The sequence below is a fragment of the Triturus cristatus genome, chromosome 7 (assembly GCF_964204655.1).
Source record: "Triturus cristatus chromosome 7, aTriCri1.1, whole genome shotgun sequence".
NCBI classification, from domain to species: domain Eukaryota; kingdom Metazoa; phylum Chordata; class Amphibia; order Caudata; family Salamandridae; genus Triturus; species Triturus cristatus.
In genome coordinates, this window is record NC_140590.1 from 85,194,827 (window position 1) to 85,221,180 (window position 26,354).

A 26,354-nucleotide genomic window follows, 5' to 3' on the forward strand; every position below is an offset into this window, starting at 1 on the left:
GGTGGGTGGGTGGCTGCCTAGGATTCCCAGCAGTAAACAGATATGTGAGGGGTGGGTGCCTATCACTCCCAGCAGTGGACAGAGACATGGGGTTGGGTCCAGAGGAATACCAGCAGTGGACAGAGACATGTGAGGGGTGGGTGCCTATCACTTCCAGCAGTGGACAGAGACATGTGAGGGGTGGGTGCCTATCACTCCCAGCAGTGGACAGAGACATGGGGGTGGGTCCAGAGGAATACCAGCAGTGGACAGAGACATGTGAGGGGTGGGTGCCTATCACTCCCAGCAGTGGACAGAGACGTGTGAGGGGTGGGTGCCTATCACTCCCAGCATTGGACAGAGACATGGGGTTGGGTCCAGAGGAATACCAGCAGTGGACAGAGACATGTGAGGGGTGGGTGCCTATCACTCCCAGCAGTAGACAGAGACATGTGAAGGGTGGGTGCCTATCACTCCCAGCAGTGGACAGAGACATGTGAGGGGTGGGTGCCTATCACTCCCAGCAGTGGACAGAGACATGTGAGGGGTGGGTGCCAATCACTCCCAGCAGTGGACAGAGACATGGGGGTGGGTCCAGAGGAATACCAGCAGTGGACAGAGACATGTGAGGGGTGGGTGCCTATCACTCCCAGCAGTGGACAGAGACATGTGAGGGGTGGGTGCCTATCACTCCCAGCAGTGGACAGAGACATGGGGTTGGGTCCAGAGGAATGCCAGCAGTGGACAGAGACATGTGAGGGGTGGGTACCTATCACTCCCAGCAGTGGACAGAGACATATGAGGGGTGGGTGCCTATCACTCCCAGCAGTGGACAGAGACATGTGAGGGATGGGTGCCTATCACTCCCAGCAGTGGACAGAGACATGGGGTTGGGTCCAGAGGAAACCAGCAGTGGACAGAGACATGTGAGGGGTGGGTGCCTATCACTCCCAGCAGTGGACAGAGACATGTGAGGGGTGGGTGCCTATCACTCCCAGCAGTGGACAGAGACATGGGGTTGGGTCCAGAGGAATACCAGCAGTGGACAGAGACATGTGAGGGGTGGGTGCCTATCACTCCCAGCAGTGGACAGAGACATGTGAGGGGTGGGTGCCAATCACTCCCAGCAGTGGACAGAGACATGTGAGGGGTGAGTGCCTATCACTCCCAGCAGTGGACAGAGACATGGGGTTGGGTCCAGAGGAATACCAACAGTGGACAGAGACATGTGAGGGGTGGGTGCCTATCACTCCCAGCAGTGGACAGAGACATGGGGGTGTGTACAACAGTATCAGATGACCACAACTCCATGGGTGTATGTACGCATCCCTAATTTTCGACTATGTTGATAGTGCCATAACAACACATCACTGACAGCAGTGTCCCACTCCCATGAGGATGGATGTCTTTCCCCCACTGCATGACACACCACATGTGGGTCTGATGACAAATGACACATGCATACCCACCCCTGGCGGATGCAGCACAATACACACACTGAGATCATGCCACAAGACTGTATAGTCATGTCAATGCCTACTAAACTAAGAGAGCCAAAGGGAACACACACTGCCACGCACATCCCAGGACTGATAGGAATGTACAGGTGCTGGGACAGCCACCAAGATGTTGTCTCTCATGGAAGGAATAGGGTGGAGTTCCCACAGATACAATGCGCACAATTGTGAGTCAGGTGCCCAAATACCCTGCAGACCAAGTACCATATGTGTGCTAGGCTGGGATTACCCACATGCACAGTGCTGAAAAGGGAGAATGTCTCCATGAAGGCATTTCAACATACTCAATACACAAGTACAGTGACTAGCAAGGATGGCACAGACGATGCTGCCGGAGACATTGCTGAGCAGGCATGGCCATAGTTGAAGGGATCCGTCACCAACAAAGGAAATGTAGACACAGGTCAACACAACAATTGTGCAACTCTCTGCAGGGAAGATGTCAGGTGCCACAGAGGAAGGAACACTCCTTGGTACAATGTCTCAAAAAACAAAGAACACACACGACCAAAGATTCTTTGCAGAGACCTTGTGATGGCACACAGATCCCATGGTCCACCTCATGACCATCAGAATAGAACATTTCCCAGAAACATAACACATTACCACAACCCCAACTCCTGGAGCATCAGCACCAACATCAATACCTGAAATGCAATAGTGTTCAAAGTAAAAAGAAAATGCTTTATTCAGCATAAAAAAAAATGTTGGGTAAAAACACCATATACAAAGGCCAATGGCCAGTCCAGAATAAAAGTCCTTGGGGGGACAGATGCACACTCGTCTCCCCTAGCTTGCCTGCACATTGGAACCCTCAGGTTTGTCGACCGGGGGGGCATCATGTGGGGAAGGACCAGGCACCGCAGGGACAGGAGGTGTAAGGGTAGCTGTGGTGGGTGCAGGGGTGGACGCCTCCACCACAGGGGGTGGGGCAGCGCCAAAGGTGGAGGTGAGCTCGGCACTGCACACTTCTGCCAGGTTGTCTAGAGTATCCCCTGCACCAGAAGAAACCACAGGCACGAAGGAGGGGGGGGGTCCGAGGGATGGGGTGCAGCGCTTCTCGGGGAGGGGGTAGACAGGGGGGACTCAACTCCCCTGCCCGTGGAGTTCCTCGCCCGCTTGTGGGATGGTGACACGGTGGGGCTGAGGGCCAGCACAGACATGTAGACTTCCTTGTCTGACTGTGGCAGGGGAGCCAAGGGGAGTGCTTTTGGAGGGACTGGGTTGTGAGGCATGTGGACTCAGACTGTGGCTGTGTGTATGTCTGTGTGCCCCAGACCCAGTGGGAGTGCCTTTATCCCCCTGAGTGTGCGTGCCAGGAGGTGTGTGCTTGCCCTTACGTGGGGGTGTGCTGCCTGTGTCTGGTGTGGTGCGTGCTTGGGAATGTCTGGGTGTGCATGGGACAGATATGAGAGTGGGAAGTGTGGATGGGGCTGGGGTAGGGAGGGGACGAAGCGCTGCAGGAGACTCACTGCTGCCGTCAGTGAAGAGTCCATGGACCGCAGCAACACCCGTTGGTCAGACATCGTTGCTGACATGCCCTCCATGAACGGCACCATCTGTGTCAGCAGTCTGGTGTGGCCATGGAGGACATCCAGCATCGATGTCTGCCCAACCTGCAACTGCCACTGAATGTCCACAGACTCTGCAGTGAGGGCAGCAGGGGTGACAGGGGCAGGGGGTGCGGTGCCTGGCATGAAGGAGACATGGTGGTGCCCTGCACGGACAGAAGGGACCGAGGCAACTGGGAGGGCGGTGATGGGAATGGAGGAGGCCGAGACAGATGTTGTGCTGCTGCCAGGTGTTGTAGCAGCCTCCGCCCCCTCGATGAGGTCAGCCTCGGACCCGTCAGCGTCATAGTTGGTGTCGCCACCAGACAGGTACTCCGACTGACTCCACTCGCCCTCCGTGCCACTTGCTCCCGCAGACTCGCTAGCACTGGTGTCACCGGTGCTGGATCCCTCCTCCAGGTCCGTGCAGGTGTCTCCCTCGGTTTCCTCCGATGATGCTGTGGGCAAGGTGAAGATACAGAAAAAAATCAGTCACCTGTATACATCTGACACATGAGTCCAAACAAAATAGGTCACAGTGCATATCAGGCAATACATCATGAGTAACATCTAGATTACTACGCACATATGTAAGCCCAGTACTCCCCAGTTGGTTGACCCACCATGCCACTTGGAGACAATGAAAAATAGGACAAACCAGCCAAAAACTTGAATGAGCAATATACGGAGAAGCCAGTGTCTGGGAACAGTTGAGCACAGCAATACTATGAAGTCATGCCACCTCTTGTTCACTGGGAAAGAAACAGTATTGGTGCACCCAAGGCTAAATGACAGACCTCAATGCTAAAGGTGTCCCCACACTCAGATACCTGTAAGAACTTTGGAAACCCAAACGAAATACATTTTGATCCCTTGGGAATCACACCACTTTACACAATCAACAGGTTTAGAATGTGTGAATGTGCCACTTTGTGAACAGAACACACATGTGCCTGTATAAAAGAAGTCTCACAAGGAGGTGCACACAAAACTACTCTTACACAGTCATTGTATAGGCTGCCAGCCGTATTTAAATAAGCCACTGTTAGAAAGAAATGGTGTTGCAGAAAGTACATATACATGGGCCCAAGTTGGTCTGGATGACTTGACACTCGTTAGTTGGTATCACCAACAACCAAGGACTTACCCAAATTCCACCACACTGTGGGAACATGGATATGTATAATCAGAAAAACAGTCTTATTCGAACTGTGCCCTTCTTTAAAATGTGCCAGCTTGTTCCCTGAAAGTGTAAAGGTTCTTTCTTGTGCACTTCCTTGGGAGACATCTGTCATGCAGGCAAATTTTTGTCCTGCACAACAAAACAGCAAAATCAAGCTTTGAAAACATGAAGACATGTTGACAAGTGTAGTGAGTGCCAAGGTACAATACTTTTTGACTAACAACTTGAATTATGCCACTTGTCACATGGCCATCCGTAACATGATGACACAGTTGCCAACACATCTGACCCACTGCCTGTCATGTGGAGTGGCATACATGTCCAAACACAGGACAATGCATAAGCTAATGTGCCTGCAATTGTATTGGAAAGAGGCATACCTGCACTGAGGAGACACCCTCATGGCAAGCCTGAATGTCCACACAGATGTCAGCATACAAAGACAAAACTACGTAGCATCTGGCCCACACACTGGTGCCAAAAACTGTATGAGCATGAATCGTGTATTTAAACTATTGGCACATGCTGCAAAGCACAAACATTAAACCCTGCACAACATGACTGGGTCACTGCATGTTGAGTCTCTGTCCAGCCAATTATCACACACAGGTCAGACCTGGCAAGGAGACATAAGGATTGGCCATGTAGGCCTTGCCAGCACAAACCCCACATACATGAGACAATGTGGTTGAGACAGATCAAGAAGTGACAACTCTTAATCAGGGTTTGCCAAAATGTTCAGCACGAATTCCAAAATGTACTCCACATCACCTCGTGAGGCTGCCAACACATATTTGTGACAAACAACCATCAACAGATAGTTGTGAATAGTCACACAGGCACTGCCCAGTGTGAGTATGCACAAGCCAAACGGGGTCTCCCTGTCCAGTGGACACATGTAGCACACTTTAGATAAATACAAATGAGGGCAGGGAACAATGCCACAGAGGCCAGCCTATGATGAACACACAGAGAATGGGCACAGTGTTGGATGACACACATGATTACGAGGCAAGGGTGTCTCAGGGGACTGTAGTGGGCACACTGCTCCATGGTCCTGGAATGATCTGACTGTAACATGAGCAACCGTCCTGGCACTATGCATATCTCCCACTCATGCACATCATGTCTGAGGCCACAACAACGGTCATGCATGCTGCAAGTGTGTTCATTAGAAACCTCACACCCCTATGTTGAGACTCAGCATCAGTGCCAACAAATATGGACCCCCAAATGACTGAACAGGACAGGGCACAGGCAAGGTAACAACACATGTCACAGACCCCCCCCCCCCACATGATGCAGAAAGCAACGTGCACTTGGAGTAACTGGCAGCCTAGATGACCATGTGCAATAGTGATTACACACAGACCAGGGAACACATGTCAAGGAGGGGAAGGGAGGGATAAGAGCACCGGTTAACTTTGGGGAACAGGATATGCACTGCACATATAAACCCTGGCAGTGTATCCAGGCGACCGAGCACTTCCAAAAGCTGGGGACATACAACAAACACACATGTACCTACCCCCTCCTTGCTGCTGTCTCTCCTGGAACTGCCTATCCATGTCAGGGAAGACCACCGCCAGGACACGCTTCATCTGGTGGGTCAGGCGTCGGCGTCCGCCGTGGCGGCGTGGAGGTGAGAGCTTTAGCTGGACCCGAGCGATCCTCCGGGTCCAGCACCGAATGTCCTGCCATCTTTTTCTCACTTGGGCTAGGCGCCGACTGCGACCCTCCGCCGGTATCACGGCCCTGATGGCCCGCTTCCAGATCTTCCCCTTCTCGTAGGCAGTTACCTGTGAGGATGACAAAGTGAGACTACATCACTACACCTGATCCATGTCACAGAGACACACAATTGAACATCTTTGATATGTTCAACAGGGCATAGGATGCTGCCAAGGAATAGCATCTTTGTCATATGGACATTGTCCTCTGTGGAAGCCCCAATGCACGACATGGCATTGAAAGTACACAGGTGGCATGAGGGGTGCGACACACTCCCTGATCATGGCACACACTGTGCATCACAAGCAACACCAGGCTGATGGACAGCACTTCAAAGCAGTCACATGCCCCAGGCCACTGACGCAACCTCAGCAGAGTACACAGACACACACAGGCACAGATCAATCACCTGCCATTGGCAACAGCGGACACCGACCTCACTCTGCACATGTGCCACTTGCCTGTGGGGTGTCACAGGTGTGGGGCTAGCACATCAAGTCAGACACACAGCACGGATTACTTCTGACATCAGATGGGTATAGCTGTTGCCTCCTCCATGCAGCTGTGGGCAACACTCCACATAGACACTCACCCACATGACAAGGAACATTCACACACATCAATGTCCAGGGGGCGTACACATCACTTAGACACTCTCACCACAGCTCCACTCAACTCACACACAAAGTGAGAAAAATCCTAATTTTAAGACTTTCTGTATTCACAGAAGGCATTTAGGAGTCCTAAAGTTAGGACTCCTAACTTCTGTGAATACCAAAGTGAGTAATTGTCTTCTGTGAATGCCAAAATGAGTAAGTGCCTTCTGTGAATACGAAAATGGTAGTAAGTTTAGGATTTTGTCTTAAGTTAGGTCTGTGAATCGGGCCCTCTGTATTTAGCAGATGTGTATTAGCAGTTGAGCATGTGCTCAGTTCATTGACATTGATGTCGTTATGTTCTCACTCTTCGTTATTCATTCCAATTTTCTGCACGGCACCGCCTCTCCCCCGACCAATGCCAGACTTGGGTGCCATGAGGGAACGTGACTGCATAAGACGTTACAGATTCTCTCAACAGTTGATTGAGGACTTGACCACCAGGCTGGAACCACACCTCCAACCGCGACACAGGTATCCTACTGCGCTGACTCCCAAGATGAAGGTGATGGCAGCCCTACATTTTTTTGCCACAGGTACGTTTCAATTCACCATAGCTGATGTTGGTGGCATGTCACAGACGATGTTCAGCCGTGTCCTGCATGATGTTTTAGAAGCCATGTTGGAGCACCTGGATGAATTCATCCATTTTCCCACTCCTGAGCAGTTGACAGGTGTCAAGGGTGATTTCTATGCCCTGGGAGGGATGCCCCATGTAATTGGGTCCATTGATGGGACACATGTGGCTTTGGTACCACCACAGGCACAGGAGGTAGCCTATCGCAACCGTAAACATTACCACTCTATTAAGGCCCTTATGGTGTGTCTTGCTAACATGCTGATTTCCCGTGTCTGTGCACGTTTTCCAGGGTCAGCACACGATGCCTACATCATGAGGCATAGCAGGGTACCACAAATGATGCTGCGGCTGCAAAACGAACGAGCATGTCTTGTTGGTGGGTATACTCTGTTTGTCCTGTGTTTAGCGGTATCTTTGTATCTTACGGCATCTCCTGACCCACTTCTTTACATGATGTTTCCATGTAGGGGACTCTGGCTATCCCAACATGCCATGGCTGATGACGCCTCTCCACAACCCAAGATCAGCTGCAGATCACCGTTACAACAACGCACACGGGCACACCAGGCGCGTGATTGAGAGGACGTTTGGACTCCTGAAGAGCCAATTCCGGTGCCTTCACGAGACAGGCGGGTCCCTCCCATATGCACCAGCGAAGGTCTGCAAAATCTTCCTCGTGTGCTGCATGCTGCACAACATGGCAGTGGAGAAGGCAGTGACTGAGAGGTGTGTTCTGATGTGTCACTCGAGTGATGATGTCATTCCACACATTTTAGCTGAGACACTAAATTTTAAATTAGCATGGTGACAACATTATTCCTGTAGAGTAAATGACCATATATGCGGATAACTATCTTTTCGCTGACTTGTTGTGTGTCTGTCATCCCCAGGTTCTTGCGCATGTTGTCTGCTCGTGTCATCGTTGGCCTCCTGCTATTCCTCATGAGTATTGCAACGTGTGCTGAATCAGCGTTCCATGCACGGACATGGTGAAAAGTCATTTTGGGTAAGGATTGCAGCAAGGCGTTTTGGGGGTGGTACGTGTTTGGAATGTGTGTGGACTGCTCCTGTGCATGTTGTGTTACCATGAATACATGTCGACTCACCATGGGGCACATGACATGTAGCATGACTCCCATGAATTGATAGTCACCCTTCGTGACAGTCATCTGTAATGGTTTGTGGATTCTGATGAAGGCATCAATGTGTGTAAAACTTCCCTCAGAAACACACGGGATGCTACGGGTGGACATAGTGTGGGACATTCCCATAAGAGGCTCAATGGGGAATTGCAGCCTCTCCGTGTGCAGCAGGGGGTGTTTGGCTCACCCCCTTCACTTGTGTGCCAGTTCAATTGGATTTCCAACATCTGTGTTGTGAAGGGGGTGTCCAGTGTAGGTCCCACATGTTCATCCAAATGACCTGTGAGTCTGTTCATATTGATGCATTTCCCTTAGTGTGAGCCTGAATAATAAAGGTGTTCCTCACCCATCAAGGTGCCTCATCTCTGTCAATGCAGGTCTTTTGCCACTTTGCATGCGGCATCTCTGGCATAGTTGTCAAAGATTGTGCATATGAGTCTATGTGTAGATTAGCAACATGCATGCAGTTCTTCATGGATTAGAATCTCTATTGTGCATGAAATCCATGATTGTGTATGTATTTGGGCATGTTGGTCCCCACAACGGGCCGTCAACACCTGCTGAGGGTGTGTCTCCTGTGCGCAGCTCGGCCGTCAGTTTCCTGATCCTGTGTCAGTCATCTTTGGTGATTGTGATTTCAGGAAATGAGGGGAAAAAGGTCCCAATCCCTTACTAGCCGTAAAATAAGCATATATCCTTCTTGTACTGGTTCTTGCCCATAACAGGGGTGGAGGCCCCTATCCCCCTAATTCAAGGTAAAGTTCTGAAGATATATCTAGGCAAGAGTTTTGGTCTTATATTTTCAGGGAAAAGATTTCCAAATCAGTACTGTTTGATCTCATGGAATGGGTCATTTGTTTATACTTTATTCGTAATAGTGAATATAGAGAAAGAGATGGCACAGCCAACACGTGTTTCGCCCCCTACAAGGCCATCCGGCTTGGGGCTTCCTCAGGGCTGTACATGTACAATGTAACAGAACGCAATGATTATCATGTGGTTGGTGATGTGAGCATATTGTCAAGAAGTGTGAAGGATAGATAATGCGGGGTTAGTCAGAGAGACAGAGAGAAGAGGAAAAGAAAGGGGAAAAGATTTATGAAGATAAGGATGTAGATGGTGTGCGTTAACAGGAGTGTATAGGAGGGGAAGCGAAAGGGAAACGATTCAGAGTGAGATTGAGCGTAAGTTTAATAATCGGATGAAGATTAGTATAGGAAAGGCATGGAGGATGTGGTAGAAAAGTCACAATTTAATGGGGATGTCAGCGTAAGGTGGAAATGAGATTATAGTGAGTAGGTGGAAGTAGAAATTAGTAGTTCCTATATTAGGGTTAAAATGTATTGGATGGCATATATACGGCATAGGACAAATAGGTGCCCATGGATGTTAGTTATTTAGATTTTAAGTTTTTGGACAGTACGACGTACCCACAGTTAATGCAAAGTCATGCAGTCAGGAGTGAATATAGTAGGGAATGGAGAGTAGATGGTAAATTAGGAAAGAGTGGCGAGAAGGAGGAAATTGGCATTATACATATGTTAATCAAACATTTCATTGTTAAGAAACGGGATTGAGAAAGGTCAACAAAACAGTCACATGGTTATCAATGAAAGAGAGATAGTATTAAATATATTATCATTTGCAGACATAAAAAAAAATGCGCGCGTATGTACATCATGTTGTCAGTGAGATCGCAGTTGTGCCAGAGCACCCACGCATACATGAAAGGAAAAAGGGTCAGAGCAAAAGCAGATAATTGTTTTAGGCAGCAATAGTAGCCAAATTGTGCCACGCCGTATTGGTATTAGATTTGAGATTTTAAAGACAAACAGGTGGGACACTAAAAATAAGGAATTGTATGTTTACATTATAGTAATCGGCATCAGGGGCAGCAGGGCCATGGGTTGTATATATTGTCGAGAAAGAGGAGATCAAATTAGTATATATAGCTGCATTGTCGGTTATCAGCACGGTAAGGTGTGCGTGAAGGAGTGATCAGGCGTTTCAATGGGGAGGCTAATAAGTGAGTCGATAACTGTACTGGTTCCACGTTGAACACATCGTCGTGTTGGTGAAGTAAACGTGAAGAAGTGATCAGAAGTTTCAAAAAGGAAACGGATGAATGAGACGATAGCTTAACAGGGTCGCACGGTGATTATATCGTCGTGTTGGAGCGATGGTGGTTTAGTGAGGGTCTATGCATGCATATTGATAAATAGAAGGTTATATCTGAGGGACGATGTCGGCAAACAATCAGATGCGGTCTAATAAGGTCGAATCTCAGTCAAAAAAACTTTTAAAGGTGAGGCGGTAGTTGTATGTAGAGTGTGTTCGTAAAGGTCCGGATGCAGCGCAGGTGACTGCAAAGTGAAACGGAGAAGGAGTGTATTCTACTCGATAAGTACTATACGTGGGCGATGTGTGCTTAAGCTCAGAAGTGCACTTATGAGAGCTATTGGGGCAGTGCTATAGGGATCTCATAGTGCAATCAGTTCGGTTCTTACCGGGTGGTTCCGTTTTAGCTTCTCACGCTGTTTAGAGTAATAATAAATTTGGATTCTATGGGGAGGAATAAACAAAGAGTGACTATTGTGACGGGTAAGTTGATAGTCTTTCAAAATGGCCGTCTAAAAGCCGTGGTTGCGCTTACCTTAAGTCTCGGCTAATGCCTCGTAATGTGGATTCCTTCGGCTTCACGTAAGTGTCAAGCCAAAATCACAGACAGCCATTTGTACGTCAGGTATGAGTGTTTCCGGTTTATGACCCGGAAGGGAATGGCAATTGCGGACTAACGCCATTTTGGATCGGGGTAATTTATGTATATGGTCAAGGAGGGGAGGATTGTGTAAATAGAGACAGGGCTAGTAAATGAGATAATAAAGGACCAATTTTGAAGTAAACAAAATAAAATTGCGTGAAAAAAAAGGGCATAATACAACGTGTAAGATACAAATAAGATAATTTGGAAAAGAAGAAGGAGTGACATATTTTAACATCGCCCACGTATAGTACTTATCGAGTAGAATACACTCCTTCTCCGTTTCACTTTGCAGTCACCTGCACCGCATCCGGACCTTTACGAACACACTTTACATACAACTACCGCCTCACCTTTAAAAGATTTTTTGACTGAGATTCGACCTTATTAGACCGCATCTGATTGTTTGCCAACATCGGCCCTCAGATATAACCTTCTATTTATCAATATGCATGTATAGACCCTCACTAAACCACCATCGCTCCAACACGACGATATAATCACCGTGCGACCCTGTTAAGCTATCGTCTCATTCATCCGTTTCCTTTTTGAAACTTCTGATCACTTCTTCACGTTTACTTCACCAACACGACGATGTGTTCAACGTGGAACCAGTACAGTTATCGACTCATTGATTAGCCTCCCCATTGAAATGCCTGATCACTCCTTCACGCACACCTTACCGCGCTGATAACCGACGATGCAGCAATATATACTAATTTGATCTCCTCTTTCTCGACAATACATACAACCCATGGCCCCGCTGCCCCTGATGCCAATTACTATAATGTAAATATACAATTCCTTATTTTTATTGTCCTACCTGTTTATCTTTAAAATTTCAAATCTAATACCAATACGCCTTGGCAAAATTTGGCTACTATTACCGCCTAAAACAATTATCTGCTTTTGCTCTGACCCTTTTTCCTTTCATGTATGCATGGGTGCTCTGGCACAACTGCGATCTCACTGACAACATGATGTACATACGCACGCATTTTTCTTTTATGTCTGCAAATGATAATATATTTAATACTATCTCTCTTTCATTGATAACCATGTGACTGTTTTGTTGACCTTTCTCAATCTCGTTTCTTAACAATGAAATGTTTGATTAACATATGTATAATGCCAATTTCCTCCTTCTCGCCACTCTTTCCTAATTATCATCTACTCTCCATTCCCTACTATATTCACTCCTGACTGCATGACTTTGCATTAACTGTGGGCACGACGTACTGTCCAAAAATTAAAATCTAAATAACTAACATCCATGGGCACCTTTTTGTTCTATGCCGTATATATGCCATCCAATACATTTTAACCCTAATATACGAACTACTCATTTCTACTTCCACCTACTCACTATAATCTCATTTCCACCTTACGCTGACATCCCCATTAAATTGTGACTTTTCTACCACATCCTCCTTGCCTTTCCTATACTAATCTTCATCTGATTATTAAATTTACACTCAATCTCACTCTGAATCGTTTCCCTTTCGCTTCCCCTCCTATACACTCCTGTTAACGCACACCATCTACATCCTTATCTTTATAAATCTTTTCCCCTTTCTTTTCCTCTTCTCTCTGTCTCTCTGACTAACCCCGCATTATCTATCCTTCACACTTCTTGACAATATGCTCACATCACCAACCGCATGATAATTATTGCGTTCTGTTACATAGTACATGTACAGCCCTGAGGAAGCCCCAGGCCGGATGGCCTTGTAGGGGGCGAAACACGTGTTGGCTGTGCCATCTCTTTCTCTATATTCACTATTACGAATAAAGTATAAACAAATGACCCATTCCATTGGATCAAACAGTACTGATTTGGAAATCTTTTCCCTGAAAATATAAGACCAAAACTCTTGCCTAGACATATCTTCAGATCTTTGGTGATTGTGCATCTATTTTCTCTGGGTGTGCCATGGGTAACTGGACACTCATTCCTTTAAATACGCCTGTTGCAGTTGTCCTTTCTGACATCCTTGTCTTTGTGTTCTACTTTTGGCAACACACACGCCTCAAAGATGCTCCTCCCTTCCTCCCTCCACCCATTCATTTGGCTGTCATCAGCTTGTCTGTGCCACTGTTACGGACACGCGGTGCCAAAGGCAGGACCGTCAGTGCATGCAACGTGCACATTGCACAACCCTCATGTCCTTGCATGACCCACATCACACTACAGTCTGATGTTGCAGCCACCCTCCAAGCAATGTCCATCCGAAAATCAACTGCCTGCTCTCAGGCATACCCTAAGCGCACACACGACACCTTTGCATGCTGAGTGTGCAACTCCAACTGCCTACACAGCACTGCCCCGCCTTCCAGGCCCTGTCACACCAACCAGGTCATGTCCCTCCTACTCACCACCGGCTCCGTACACCAGCAAGGCCATGGGAGTGGGACTCAAGCCTTCAGCATGTAGTATAGTGGCGTCATCTGGCACATGGCCCAGGGATCATCTCTCAGCGTGTCAATCTTCAATGTGTCCAGGACCCCGCTCTCCAACATCACATGCGCACAGAACCTCATCATCAGCTCGTATGCCATTGATAGCCAGGTGCTCATCACCCTCACCAGAGACGCTGCCGTTGCCAGTTCCAACATTCAAGAAGGCATGAGGTCCGTTGATGAATGGCTGAAAATCAGCCACATGAGGCTGGACTTGTACAGGACTGAGGTAATCATCTGAGGATTGTCCCCTTAAAGCTGGGTCAACTCCTTGTGTCCCACCCGCCAGGGCCCTGCACAAGCACCCAGTGGCCACGCACACAAGACGGTGTGCATCATGGATTCGTAGCTCACATTTGCCATGCAAATCACCTGTATCTGTACGTCATGCTGCAACACCCTCTGCATGATGCACATGATCCACAGATAGATCCACTCCAAGGAAAGACAGACCATCTCCCAGGTCCACAACAACAGCCGTGTCTACTACTGCCCCGCACTCTACGGAGCAAGTACATCAAAACTCACGGGAAACTTGTCCACATCCAGGGTGCATCTGCACACCTCAGCTTCAACATCCCGCACCCCAGCCACATCACCGTCCACCAGAGATAGCTGCTATGGATCACTGTCTGCTGCAGGATGACCTTCAGACTCCTCACCCACACTCAGGAGGCAGTCCACAGGCCCAGACCCCAAACCAACCTTGGACGTCTGTCATCCAAGACCCCGTTGGGCCAACTCCATGCATCCAACCTTGCCCTGGCCACCATTCTTCACATCCACCATACTCCAGCATGCAGGACATAGTTCTCCCACCTGGCAAAACATACCTGGTACTCCCTCCCCGGGAACATCCACATGAGCCATGACCTCTACGCCTTAATGTTACTCTTCAAAATTGGTCTGTCCGCACAGTATTGGAAGCCCTCCCTCAGCAGCTTGAGGCCATCACGGGTGAGTATTGTGCTCCATGTCTGTATTGGATAATACATTGTGACCCATGTGTGTCCTGTACCAGACTCAGATCCCAGGGTATGGATGGCTGGAGTTACTTCAACGCTCAGGCATAGTTTGACATTTCCCCACACGTAGGTTGTGTACTCATGCAAAATGACTGCAACATATGAGTAAAGAAATGAAGATATATTCTCTGTGGGGGGCGTGTTTAGTGTGGACAAATAGGTGCTATATAGTGTGCATAGAATCCAAGGGGGGAGATGGGATCCTTTGCATTTGAAGTCATCAGAGTCCAGACCACAGTGTCGGTCATCATTGGTCAGACTGTGACCAGCAAGTCCATGTGGCAGAGAATGTCATTGGATGAGGTGCTGCTGTTGCGCCAGAGGGCCAGGTGACCTGGGAGATGTGGATGGTCCGCTGCCTCTCACGGTCTTTTCCGTGGACGACCCACCTTCCTCGGGGGACCCTCAGATGCAGGCCTTGATGATGTTTGTGGCGCTCCGTCGGACGATTCCTCCTCCTCCTCCCTCCCTGTGGCTGGTGGTGGTCTTCGTCTGGGGGCACAGGGAGGGTTGCCCATGTTTTCGGCGATCCGATGGAGTGAACGGCTCATGTCCGTTTGCACCGCCAGGAGCTCAGCCAGTCTTGCCTCCATCCGTCCTTGGTGTTGTTGTTGACTGGCATGTTTCTCGGCCTGCTGGTTCGTTGAGGGTCCCCTTTATCTCTATGAGGGTCCCCACTACCTGGCTGATGCCCCTGGTGTCACACCGGTATGTGTCCAGGATGTGGCGTATGTGTGACATACCGGTTCCCTCAGCTGGCTGGTCAGGTTCGCACCTCCGCCTGCCTCCACTCCCACCACCCCTGCCCACACGACCCCTGAGGGATGGGATTTGCGGGGTTGTCTACCTCCTCCTGGGTGCCTGGAGAACCTTGTCCCTCCTGGTCAGACTGGCTCTGTTGTTCTGTGCGGGCAGGGCTCCTGGGTGTCTCCTGGGATGTGGCAGCAATGGGGGTGGTGGTTGGCACAGATGTACCTGAAGCAGGTGCTGCAGGGGCTTGGGCACCAGAGGGTCCAGGTTGGTTGGGGTCATCCACAGAGTGGTGAGAGTCGTCGCTGCCGGTGGGATCAGCTTCCTGCCAAGCCTGGGACTGTGATTCTTCCCCCCCATTGTTGGGGGGAGATTTATGACGTTGCCCTGAGTGTGAGAGAGAGACAATGTTAATGCTGTTTCATATAACATCCATGTTTCATACATATTCAAGTTGGCACAGTTCCTCCAGGTAGTTGGCTGTGCCTTGTATTCCTCTCAATGTTCACTTGTGGATGGGTATGTTGCGGGGGACAGATTGATATGTTCTCCTGAGTGTTTGACCTGTAGATTTTTGGCTTGGATGCTTATTTGGCTATGGATTGATCTTGTTGTGTCACATGTCCATAGTGAGAGTGGGTAAATCCGTTGCCTTCTCCGGGGGTGTGTGCTTGTGTAAGGGGTGTGTGTGACAGGGCCTGCAGTTGGGTGTAGTGTGATTTGGCATTGGGTCTCCCAGGTTATGTGTCTGTCCCCTCATGGAGCATGCTGGCATGACAGTGAGTGTGAGTTCCTGTGCTAGATATCTGAGCTTGTGGAGTTGGTGTTTGAGTGTACAGTGGTCACAGGAGGGCCTTGTGCTGCATACAGCAGGGCCAAGTGTCAGCTACCTTGTCAGTACTTTGCCAGTCCCTGTGCATTGAGCATGGTGCATGGGTATGTACCTGGGCCATATGGGCTGAGGGCAATGGTGCCTGCTTCTGAGTTGAACAATGTGTTTTGTGAGCCCCACCCTCCCAGCATTCCGGACATCCAGTCTTGGATTTGTGGTTTGTGTAGCCTGGGATATGGCATGGCCTTGCTTTGTGAATAGGGCATGGACATGTTAGTGGCATGAGCATAGTTTTTGAGTGTGGTTGTGTCCGGTGAGGGCTTGGGGGTAGTTGCGTGCATTTGGTGTAGTTGGGGTGTGGATGCCATTACCCCCATGTTACGTAAGTTGTTTGTGTACTCACCAGGCTCTGCCACTCCTTCGACTCCGTGTACACCCACCAGAGGAAGCATGGCCATCACCCTCTCCTCCCAGGGATGGTAATGTACCGGTCTGCAGGGCAGTGCACCTTCAGTGATGTTGGTCTGGGCGTAGTCCTCCTTCATTTTGCGCTTGACTGCCCTCCGCAGATCGTACCACCTGGCTTGGCATTCATGCCTGGTCCTTCTTATGGGCGCAACAGCATTCACCCTGTCGACGATCCTCTGCCACATGCGTGATTTTTCTGCTATGCTGGTCTGTCTGACCAATGTTCCAAAGAGCTGTGGCTCGACTCTGATGACTTCGTTGACAAGGATGGGTGCAGTTGTTTGTGTGTGGTGTCTGTCAGCAGTGGGTCTGTTGCAAAGGCTCATGGTTTGTGTGTGTGGGCCCTTTTTATTGGTCCATTTGTGGGTGTGGCTGGGTTTGAAATTTTGGTGGGTGTGTTATAAGAGGTGGTTGTGAGTTTGGGCCTCTGTTTGCCTGTTTGGATGTGTCAGGTCAGTCATTTAGATGTATTTTCTACTGTAGACGTGTAGACGTGTTTTGTGGTGTTGTGCAAGTCGAATCGACCCTCCTTGTGCTGTTTTACAGTGTCCTGGTTCAGTACGAGTCGTTTTCGCGTATGTACGCACCTTACCTTGTTGTTGTCCCGTGCTCTATATGTAATGTTGTTGTGAGGTCCGTACTTATGCGATGCTGGGGGACGGTGCTGGGGTACGGTGGTGTGGTATGGTGTTGGGGTACGGTGCGTACATGTACGGGGCTGGGGTATGGCGCTGGGGTACTGTGCGTACAAGTACGGGGCTGGGGTATGGTGTTGGGGTACGGTGTGTACAAGTACGGGGCTGGGGTATGGTGTTGGGGTATGGTGTTGGGGTACGGTGCGTACATGTACGGGGCTGGGGTATGGCGCTGGGGTACTGTGCGTACAAGTACGGGGCTGGGGTATGGTGTTGGGGTACGGTGTGTACAAGTACGGGGCTGGGGTATGGTGTTGGGGTACGGTGTGTACATGTACGGGGCTGGCGTAAGGGGCTGGGGTACGGTGAGTACATGTAGGGGGCTGGGGTACGTTGTTGGTGTACGGTGCGTACATGTACGGGGCTGGGGTAGGGTGCTGGAGTATGGTGCGTACATGTACGGGGCTGGGGTACGGTGTTGGGGTACGGTGCGTACATGTACGGTGCTGGGGTAGGGTGCTGGGGTACGGTGCGTACATGTACGGGGCTGGGGTATGGCACTGGGGTACTGTGCGTACAAGTACGGGGCTGGGGTATGGTGTTGGGGTATGGTGCGTACATGTACGGGGCTGGGGTACGGTGCGTACATGTACCGGGCTGGAGTACGGGGCTAGGGTACGGCGCGTACACGTACGGGGCTGGGGTACAGTGCAGACATGGGGGGGTATGGTGCTGACATACGGGGGTACGGTGCTGACATATGCGGGCGGAGGGGCGGGCTGTACGACTCATATCCCGGGCACAAGTTTACCCGGGTACGAGTGGTACTGCGTTCGCTCCGTACGGGGCCTTTTCCATGCGCTTGTGTATTCGGACGGGCGGTACGGATCATAATTGCGCGCTCGGACTTCAGTTTTACAATTTCTACGTAAAACAGTCCGGCTCCCTCTCGTACCCTTTTCCCGAAGCGATTCGTATGTATTTTTCACGTACGAATCGTACTTCACCGGTTGTAGGGCACTTGTACGATTCGTACGTAAAAATATACGGATACGAGTCGTATGCAAAATCTTTTTAACGGATCGGAATCGGCACCTAGGTGTACATGTACTGTACGCATTTCACAGGGGAGGGTATTCTAACTCCTGGAAATGAGGATGCTGCCCTGGCTAGGGCCTATTTATAAACCCACTTTTCTGTTCGTTTTAATTCTACCACTGAGCTGGTGGCTTTAATGTGCTAGGAGAGGTTGTTGTAACATTTCCTGACTTGTTCCGCAGCGTTTCTTGCTTAGCAAGTAGCAAGCATTCTAACATGGAACAAAGTCACTAACAGTGTCATCCAGCCTACTCCCAAGGAGACGTTTCACATCTACACCAATTACACTGAACACTTGGTAGACAAGGGTGTTTTCAGATTCTGGTTTTTGATTACGTCCACTACAGTAGTCATGTTTTCCTGTAAAAATGTAAGAATGCAGGGGAGTGTACTTTTTTTCACATCACTATCAATATGTGACCGAAGATCCTCCCATTTCTTGCCTTTGGCATCATCACTCAGTGAAAATTCTGTAAACAGTTGCCACATGGATAAAATAGCATATACAGCCTCTAGGACTGGGAGCCACTGGCTAAATGACTCAGTTAGGATGAATCTTTCTTTCATGCCACACAAAGCACAAAATGAGAAATATTTGCATTTTAGTTGCCGCGCATGATGAAACAGTGCACCAGAATGGACTACAAAGTCAATAGCATAAAGCAAGTGGCAATAATAAGCCACCCCTAAGTAGGGCTTATTGCCCATAAAGGCGTGGTACATGATATTTCAAAGTAGGACACGTGGAGGTTAATGTTGAACATGTCCTTACAGTGAATTATCCCCCATGTAGTAAGGCTGGCTGCTTTAATAGGGAATAATTGCATTACATTGTTACTTTTAGTTAATGCAAAATGCAGATGGTAGCAGCTAGACAAATATTTCACAGACTCATTTAAATAGTAGTTCAAAATGCAATTTAATGGCGCAAACAAATTTTGTCTAACTATGAAACAACTTTAGAAAGTTATCATTTTTGTGCCTAAATCTTGTAATCCTCCAATTGTCACCTGGCTACTAGAAAGCTTCATTGTGGCAAGACGTATTTTTCTCCCTGAAAAAGGACATAGGGCTTGGGTGTGGGCAGGTGCTGGCTTTCCTATAACAGGATGGCCTGGTGGCTGTACCCCTGTACTAGTTACACTTCAAAGATGATTCCCCTGACACAAGTAGATGAAACTGTCACCAGGCCTGCCTTCTTCCTTTGCATCTGAACTGGTTGGGAGTAGCCACAAGGGAAGGGTTGCCCATTATCATAGCTACACCTGTGGGTGAAAACAGGAGCTCTGCCTAGGGGAAAAAAGGGTTCTGACATATTCAATTGTCGAAAAATGCTGTGCAGGAGGGTTGAGACAGGGATGAAGGGACAATGTGATGTCCTAAAATTGCCCAGTGATGCCTGCCAAATAGAACATTTCAGCCACAATGATAAACCCCTGCACAGAGACAGAGACCTGGACTGCAACAGCAGAAACACCATGGACAGCTGAAAGGCAAAGCCATCTGATGCCCCTGATAGACTAAAGACTGTGCCTGCAGCTGATCCCCATGACTAGAGGAGTTTCTCCTAGGTCAGTAGTGCTGAGGACCAGTTGGGGGAATACCTGGAATCCACTGCCACCCTGTTTGCCCTGCAAGACGGCCAGGAGGCCATGGGACCTGAGGAGGGCAGGCAGAAAAGGAGTTTGGCGCAGGGAGCCAGTAAATCCAGCTGCCCAGAAGATTGCCTTTGGAGGCCAGGAGCCTTGCTCAAACTGCTCCAGATGTCTAGAGCTCACCACCATGAGCAAAATGAGCCCAAGACCTTAAAAATCAGCCCAAAAGGCCTGAGTTATGCACATTTAAGGACTTCCTATTTTAATATACTTAAATTGATGAACAGAGTGCGTTCTAAAACTACCCCTGGTTGGGCCAGTGCAGGGAGATTGTTGCATCTTGATTAATATTATTCATGAAGGAGGTGTGTATGTGGGCCCCCTCATCCATATACAGAATGCCCCTAGGGGGCTCCATCTCCCCAGGGGCCGACACACAACAGTATATTCCAAGACCCAATCCCCAGGACCTAAAACAAAAGCCCAAAGAAGCCCATCCACACCAGCCAGCTCCCACCTGCATCACAGGCAGTATCAAGAATACTGGCTCCTGGGCACCACACCTGAGGTGCATGCTTGTATGGGGAGTGGCAGGGCAGCTGGGAGTGGCTTCCTGTGCTGCCCCCAGCAACTACTGCTGCTATGGGTACCCTGGGTGGAAGTGTGGCATCCAGTTTAAAAAACAAAGAATAGGAAAAGAAGGGGAAACACAAAGCAGCTTGAAATCAATGGGCAGGAGTCCAACTGTTTAAATATTGACTTATTCCTTCTGGGAGCACCCCCTAATGACATGCAATGGCCTTATTTCAATATTCTTTCTTCCCTGTGTTTTATGGAGTTGCATTGAGTGCAGCATCCCTAATCTATAGCAATAGAAAAACTACCAATAGGTCTGCAGGGTCATTGAATTCATGACCCAAGGAGAGTTTTTGTTGATTGTCAAACCACTTCAGAGCTGAAGCTTTTGTTCTACTGCGTGTGAGTGAAGGGATCTTTAGAGGTTGGTTCAGTCATTGTAATATATGTGGCTTGGGTGCATTAAAAAAAAACTCGGACTCTTGTTATTTAGATTTTTAGAGATTTATTCAAATTAGTATATCGGCTGTGCTGTTTTCTAAACTTTGAAATGTTTTATTAACAGTGATGATTGAGTTTAAACATGGTTACTTATTCTATTAATATTATGGTGAATTTCAAACTTGTGGTTATCGTTATTTTAATGTGGTGACCTCTTGGCAAAGCCAATAGGCTTGCCTTATATCAATCAATCAATCTGAGATTTTAAAGCGCCTACTCACCTGTGAGGGTCTTAAGGCGCTGGGGGAGGGGAGGTACAAGTAACTCTGTAGGTCTTGAGATACTTTCTGAATTGGTGCAGTGTTTGGCTTTGTCTGATGCGGTGAGGGAGTTTGCGCATGGTCTTGGCCGCGGTGTAAGAGAAGGCTCTGCCACCCACTCTGGCCCTGTGGACTGTGGCTAGGTCGGCAGAGCGGAGGTTTTTCTTGGGGGCATGGAAGGAGATTTGTTCGTAGAGGTATTCTTTTTTTGACGGGGAGCCAGTGGCGATTGTGAAGGTGTTGGGTGATGCGGTTCTGTCATGGGATATCGAGGATAAGTCTGGATGCGGCATTCTGGATGGTCTGGAGTTTGCGTGGGTGTTTTTTGTTGATTCTGGCATAGAGGGTGTTTCCCTAGTCCAGTCTGTTGGTGAAGAGTGCGTGGGTGACGGTCTTCCTGCCATCGGGGGGGATCCATTTGAAGGTCTTGCGAAGTATGCGGAGGGTGTTGAAGCAAGTGGAGGACACAGCATTTCTCTGTCAGTTAATGGTGAGTGAACAGTTGAGAATGATGCAGAGGTTGCGAGCATGGTCCTCATGGGTGGGTTTCCGAGGTGGGGGGGCACCAGAAGCTGTCCCATGTGGAGGGGTTGGAGCTGAGGATGAGGACTTCTGGTTTCTTTGAGTTGAGCTTAAGGCAGCTGCTTCTCATCCAGGCTGTAACGTCCTTCATCCCTTCTTGAAAACTGCACCTGGTGTTGTCGAGCTCCTTGGTGATAGAGAGAATGAGCAGGGTGTTGTCGGTGTATGAGACTATGTATGAGGATATGTTGAGTCTGTGTTTTCTGATGATGGTTGCGAGGAGGGGCCATGTAGATGTTGAAGAGCCTGGGGCTTGGGGGAGGATCCTTAGGGTTCTCCACATCTGATCTCTGTAGGTTCGGAGAGGAAGGTCAGGAGTCTTATTGTTTGTGTTCTACCTGTGAGGAATTGTAGGAAAGTAGGATCTGCATCTATGGGTACCCCCCATTAAAAAAAAACTCGGACTCTTGTTATTTAGATTTTTAGAGATTTATTCAAATTAGTATATCGGCTGTGCTGTTTTCTAAACTTTGAAATGTTTTATTAACAGTGATGATTGTGTTTAAACATGGTTACTTATTCTATTAATATTATGGTGAATTTCAAACTTGTGGTTATCGGTATTTTAATGTGGTGACCTCTTGGCAAAGCCAATAGGCTTGCCTTATATCAATCAATCAATCTGAGATTTTAAAGCGCCTACTCACCTGTGAGGGTCTTAAGGCGCTGGGGGAGGGGAGGTACGAGTAACTCTGTAGGTCTTGAGATACTTTCTGAATTGGTGCAGTGTTGGCCTTTGTCTGATGCGGTGGGGGAGTTTGCGCTTGGTCTTGGCCGCGGTGTAAGAGAAGGCTCTGCCACCCACTCTGGCCCTGTGGACTGTGGCTAGGTCGGCAGAGCGGAGGTTTTTCTTGGGGGCATGGAAGGAGATTTGTTCGTAGAGGTATTCTTTTTTTGATGGGGAGCCAGTGGCGATTGTGAAGGTGTTGGGTGATGCGGTCCTGTCATGGGATATCGAGGATAAGTCTGGATGCGGCATTCTGGATGGTCTGGAGTTTGCGTGGGTGTTTTTTGTTGATTCTGGCATAGAGGGTGTTTCCCTAGTCCAGTCTGTTGGTGAAGAGTGCGTGGGTGACGGTCTTCCTGCCATCGGGGGGGATCCATTTGAAGGTCTTGCAAAGTATGCGGAGGGTGTTGAAGCAAGTGGAGGACACAGCATTTCTCTGTCAGTTAATGGTGAGTGAACAGTCGAGAATGAGAACAGAGACGATACAGTGGGTGAGAGAGGGCACCGCACCTTCTGCCAGGAGAGCAGAGAGGATACAGTGAGTGAGAGAGGGCACCGCACCTTCTGCCAGGTGAGCAGAGAGGATACAGGCTAGAGAGAGAGGGCACCGCACCTTCTGCCAGAAGAGCAGAGAGGATACAGTGGGTGAGAGAGGGCACCACACCTTCTTCCAGGAGAGCAGAGAGGATACAGGCTAGAGAGAGAGGGCACCGCACCTTCTGCCAGGAGAGCAGAGAGGATACAGTGGGTGAGAGAGGGCACCGCACCTTCTAACAGGAGAGCAGAGAGGATACAGGCTAGAGAGAGAGGGCACCGAACCTTCTGCCAGGAGAGCAGAGAGGATACAGTGGGTGAGAGAGGGCACCGCACCTTCTGCCAGGAGAACAGAGAGGATACAGTGGGTGAGAGAGGGCACCGCACCTTCTGCCAGGAAAGCAGAGAGGATACAGGCTAGAGAGAGAGGGCACCGCACCTTCTGCCAGGAGAGCACAGAGGATACAGTGGGTGAGAGAGGGCACCGCACCTTCTGCCAGGAGAGCAGAGAGGATACAGGCTAGAGAGAGAGGGCACCGCACCTTCTGCCAGGAGAGCACAGAGAATACAGTGGGTGAGAGAGGGCACCGCACCTTCTGCCAGTAGAGCAGAGAGGATACAGTGGGTGAGAGAGGGCACCGCACCTTCTGCCAGGAGAACAGAGACAATACAGTGGGTGAAAGAGGGCACCGCACCTTCTGCCAGGAGAGCAGAGAGGATACAGGCTAGAGAGAGAGGGCACCGCACCTTCTGCCAGGAGAGCAGAGAGAATACAGTGGGTGAGAGAGGGCACCGCACCTTCTGCCAAGAGAACAGAGATGATACAGTGGGTGAGAGAGGCACCGCACCTTCTGCCAGGAGAGCAGAGAGGATACAGGCTAGAGAGAGAGGGAGAGGGCACCTCACCCTTAGCAAAGAGAGCAGAGAGGAGACAGGCTGCAGAGGGGAAAAAGGCACTTCAATTGCATGAAGGAGAGCAGAGAGGACACAGGTTATATGTATGTATGTATATATATATAGATTGAGAAAGAGCGAGACTCATCTTCAGACTGTAGAGCAGAAGGGGTGCACATTATAGAGTAAGCACCATCGCACAGCAGAGTAGAGAAGATACACGTTATAGAGAGAGAGAGAGAGAAAGACCCTTGTTCTTCCGGAAGAGGAGAGGGGGTCCACATGAAAGAGAGACAAAACCTCACCTTCGGTCAGCAGGGCAGAGAGAATACAAGTTATATATATAGAGAGAGAGTTTTCTTCAGCCTGTAGAGCATAGAGGATACAGGGTATAGAGAGAGATAGAGAGACACTCATGTTCAGCCTGTAGAGCAAGGAGGATACAAGTTAGAGAGAGAGAGCGAGAGAGAGAGAGAGAGAGAGAGAGAGAGAGAGAGAGAGTTCTCTTCAGCCTGTAGAGCATAGAGGATACAGGGTATAGAGAGAGATAGACACTCATGTTCAGCCTGTAGAGCAGGGAGGATACAGGTTAGAGAGAGTGAGAGAGAGAGAGAGAGCGAGCGAGCAAGAGAGAGAGAGAGCGAGAGAGAAAGAGTGAGAGAAAGTTCTCTTCAGTTTGTAGAACAGAGAGGCTACAAGTTTTATATATATATATATATATAAGGCAATGTATTTAAACATCATATAATATTGCTTTTAGTGATTTTATGGATGTATTTTAAGCAAAAAAATGGTGTTTCATTTGTATATTATTAAGTATTTAACTATTTATTTATTTATCTATTTATTCAATTGCAAATTTGCACACAATGACTTGCACTTTATTGTTATCCACAAAACAAAGTCTGAATCGTAGATTTAAATGATTCAAATATTGATGACAACAAAACAAGCAATATAAGTTGATGTCTTTTACAAGCTTTTAAATGTTGTTATTAACAACTTTAAGATATAAGCACAATCACAATACATAAAGTTAATGTATTAGAAAGGAGAAAAAAACGAAATAGAAGAAAACAAGCTTGGAAAAAAAAGTGTGTATCCTATAAAAAGCATTCCTATTGGCAAATGCGCGTCATGTGATCAAGTCCCCAGGGAGGGACGAAACGCGTAATGGCTGCCGTTCCTGTTGTGTAACTACGAAAATAAACAGAGCGGTATTACGAAAGGGTTTTGTGGTCCGTGCTCTTTTGTATCCAGTATCCAGTATCCAGATGGAAGGAAATGTGGTGAAAGAGTATTAAGCAATATATATATATATATATATATATATATATATATATATATATATATATATATATATATATATATATATATAGAGAGAGAGAGAGCGAGAGAGAGAGAGAGTGTTATCTTTGGCCTGTAGAGAAGAGAGAATACAGGGTATAGAGAGGGAGACACCCATGTTCAGCCTGTAGAACATAGAGGATGGAGGGTATAGAGACGGAGAGACACTCACCTTCAGCCTGTAGAGCAGAGAGGATACAGGTTATAGAGAGAAGAGGCCTCACCTTTAGCCAGCAGAGCAGGCAGGATACAGGTGACAGCTAGAATGACCCTCATGTTACAGAACAGCAGGTGGCGCTGAGTGCGTCTGGGCTCTGGTCCTCTGTCGCTTAGAGTGTGGCGAGGGCCCATGGGGTGGAAGTATATAGTGTGAGGTGCACAGGGGGCCGGGCTTGCATCCATTGTTTTGTTTCTAGCAGGTTTAACCGTAGCTTACACTTCCTTGTATTTAGTGATTGTGAAATAGCATGTGGGTATGGTGTAACTAGATTGGTCAGGGTCGCTTCTTTCATCTGAGCAGCTTGTAGTAGCCGGCTGCCAGCCTCTGTTGCAACACCTGTGATCAGGAAGTATCTGTGCCATCAGTGACATGCATCTGTGGAAACATTCAAAGGCACCTTTTATGTTTGGAGAGATGAGCTGGCAGTATCATCTGATGGATTTTGGGAGCTCTGGGAAAAACATATTTTTGGGGCTCCAGTGTGGACCAATTTTGAGATTTATCGACTTATTCTGCTAATTGAATCCTTGATGTCTAACAATAAAAAATTATGTTAAACTTTAAAGGGTTCACACAAAACAGGTGAAATATGTCTGGCCCAGGATTTTTATAAATGACACTGCGTAGAGAGACAGAGTCAGAGATAGAGGTACAGGTAGGTAGAGAGACGGAGACTGAAAGCAAGAAATTGTAATTCCACCTGACAAGGCTTTGAGGCACTTTACGGAAATTCGCACACAACTCTAGTAGT

General features: G+C 48.5%; 1 protein-coding gene across 1 annotated transcript in view; it reads right to left on the reverse strand.

The window, feature by feature from the left end:
• The window catches only part of LOC146808884 (phospholipase A2 inhibitor and Ly6/PLAUR domain-containing protein-like), a 364,743-nt gene extending 339,028 nt beyond the window's left edge, over positions 1–25,715 (reverse strand). The window contains exon 1 of the mRNA XM_085615695.1: positions 25,608–25,715. Within this exon, the coding sequence (XP_085471821.1) occupies positions 25,608–25,659 (52 nt within the window). The 5' untranslated portion in view covers positions 25,660–25,715. The remainder of the gene's footprint in view (positions 1–25,607) is intronic.
• Between the last annotated feature and the right edge of the window lie 639 nt (positions 25,716–26,354).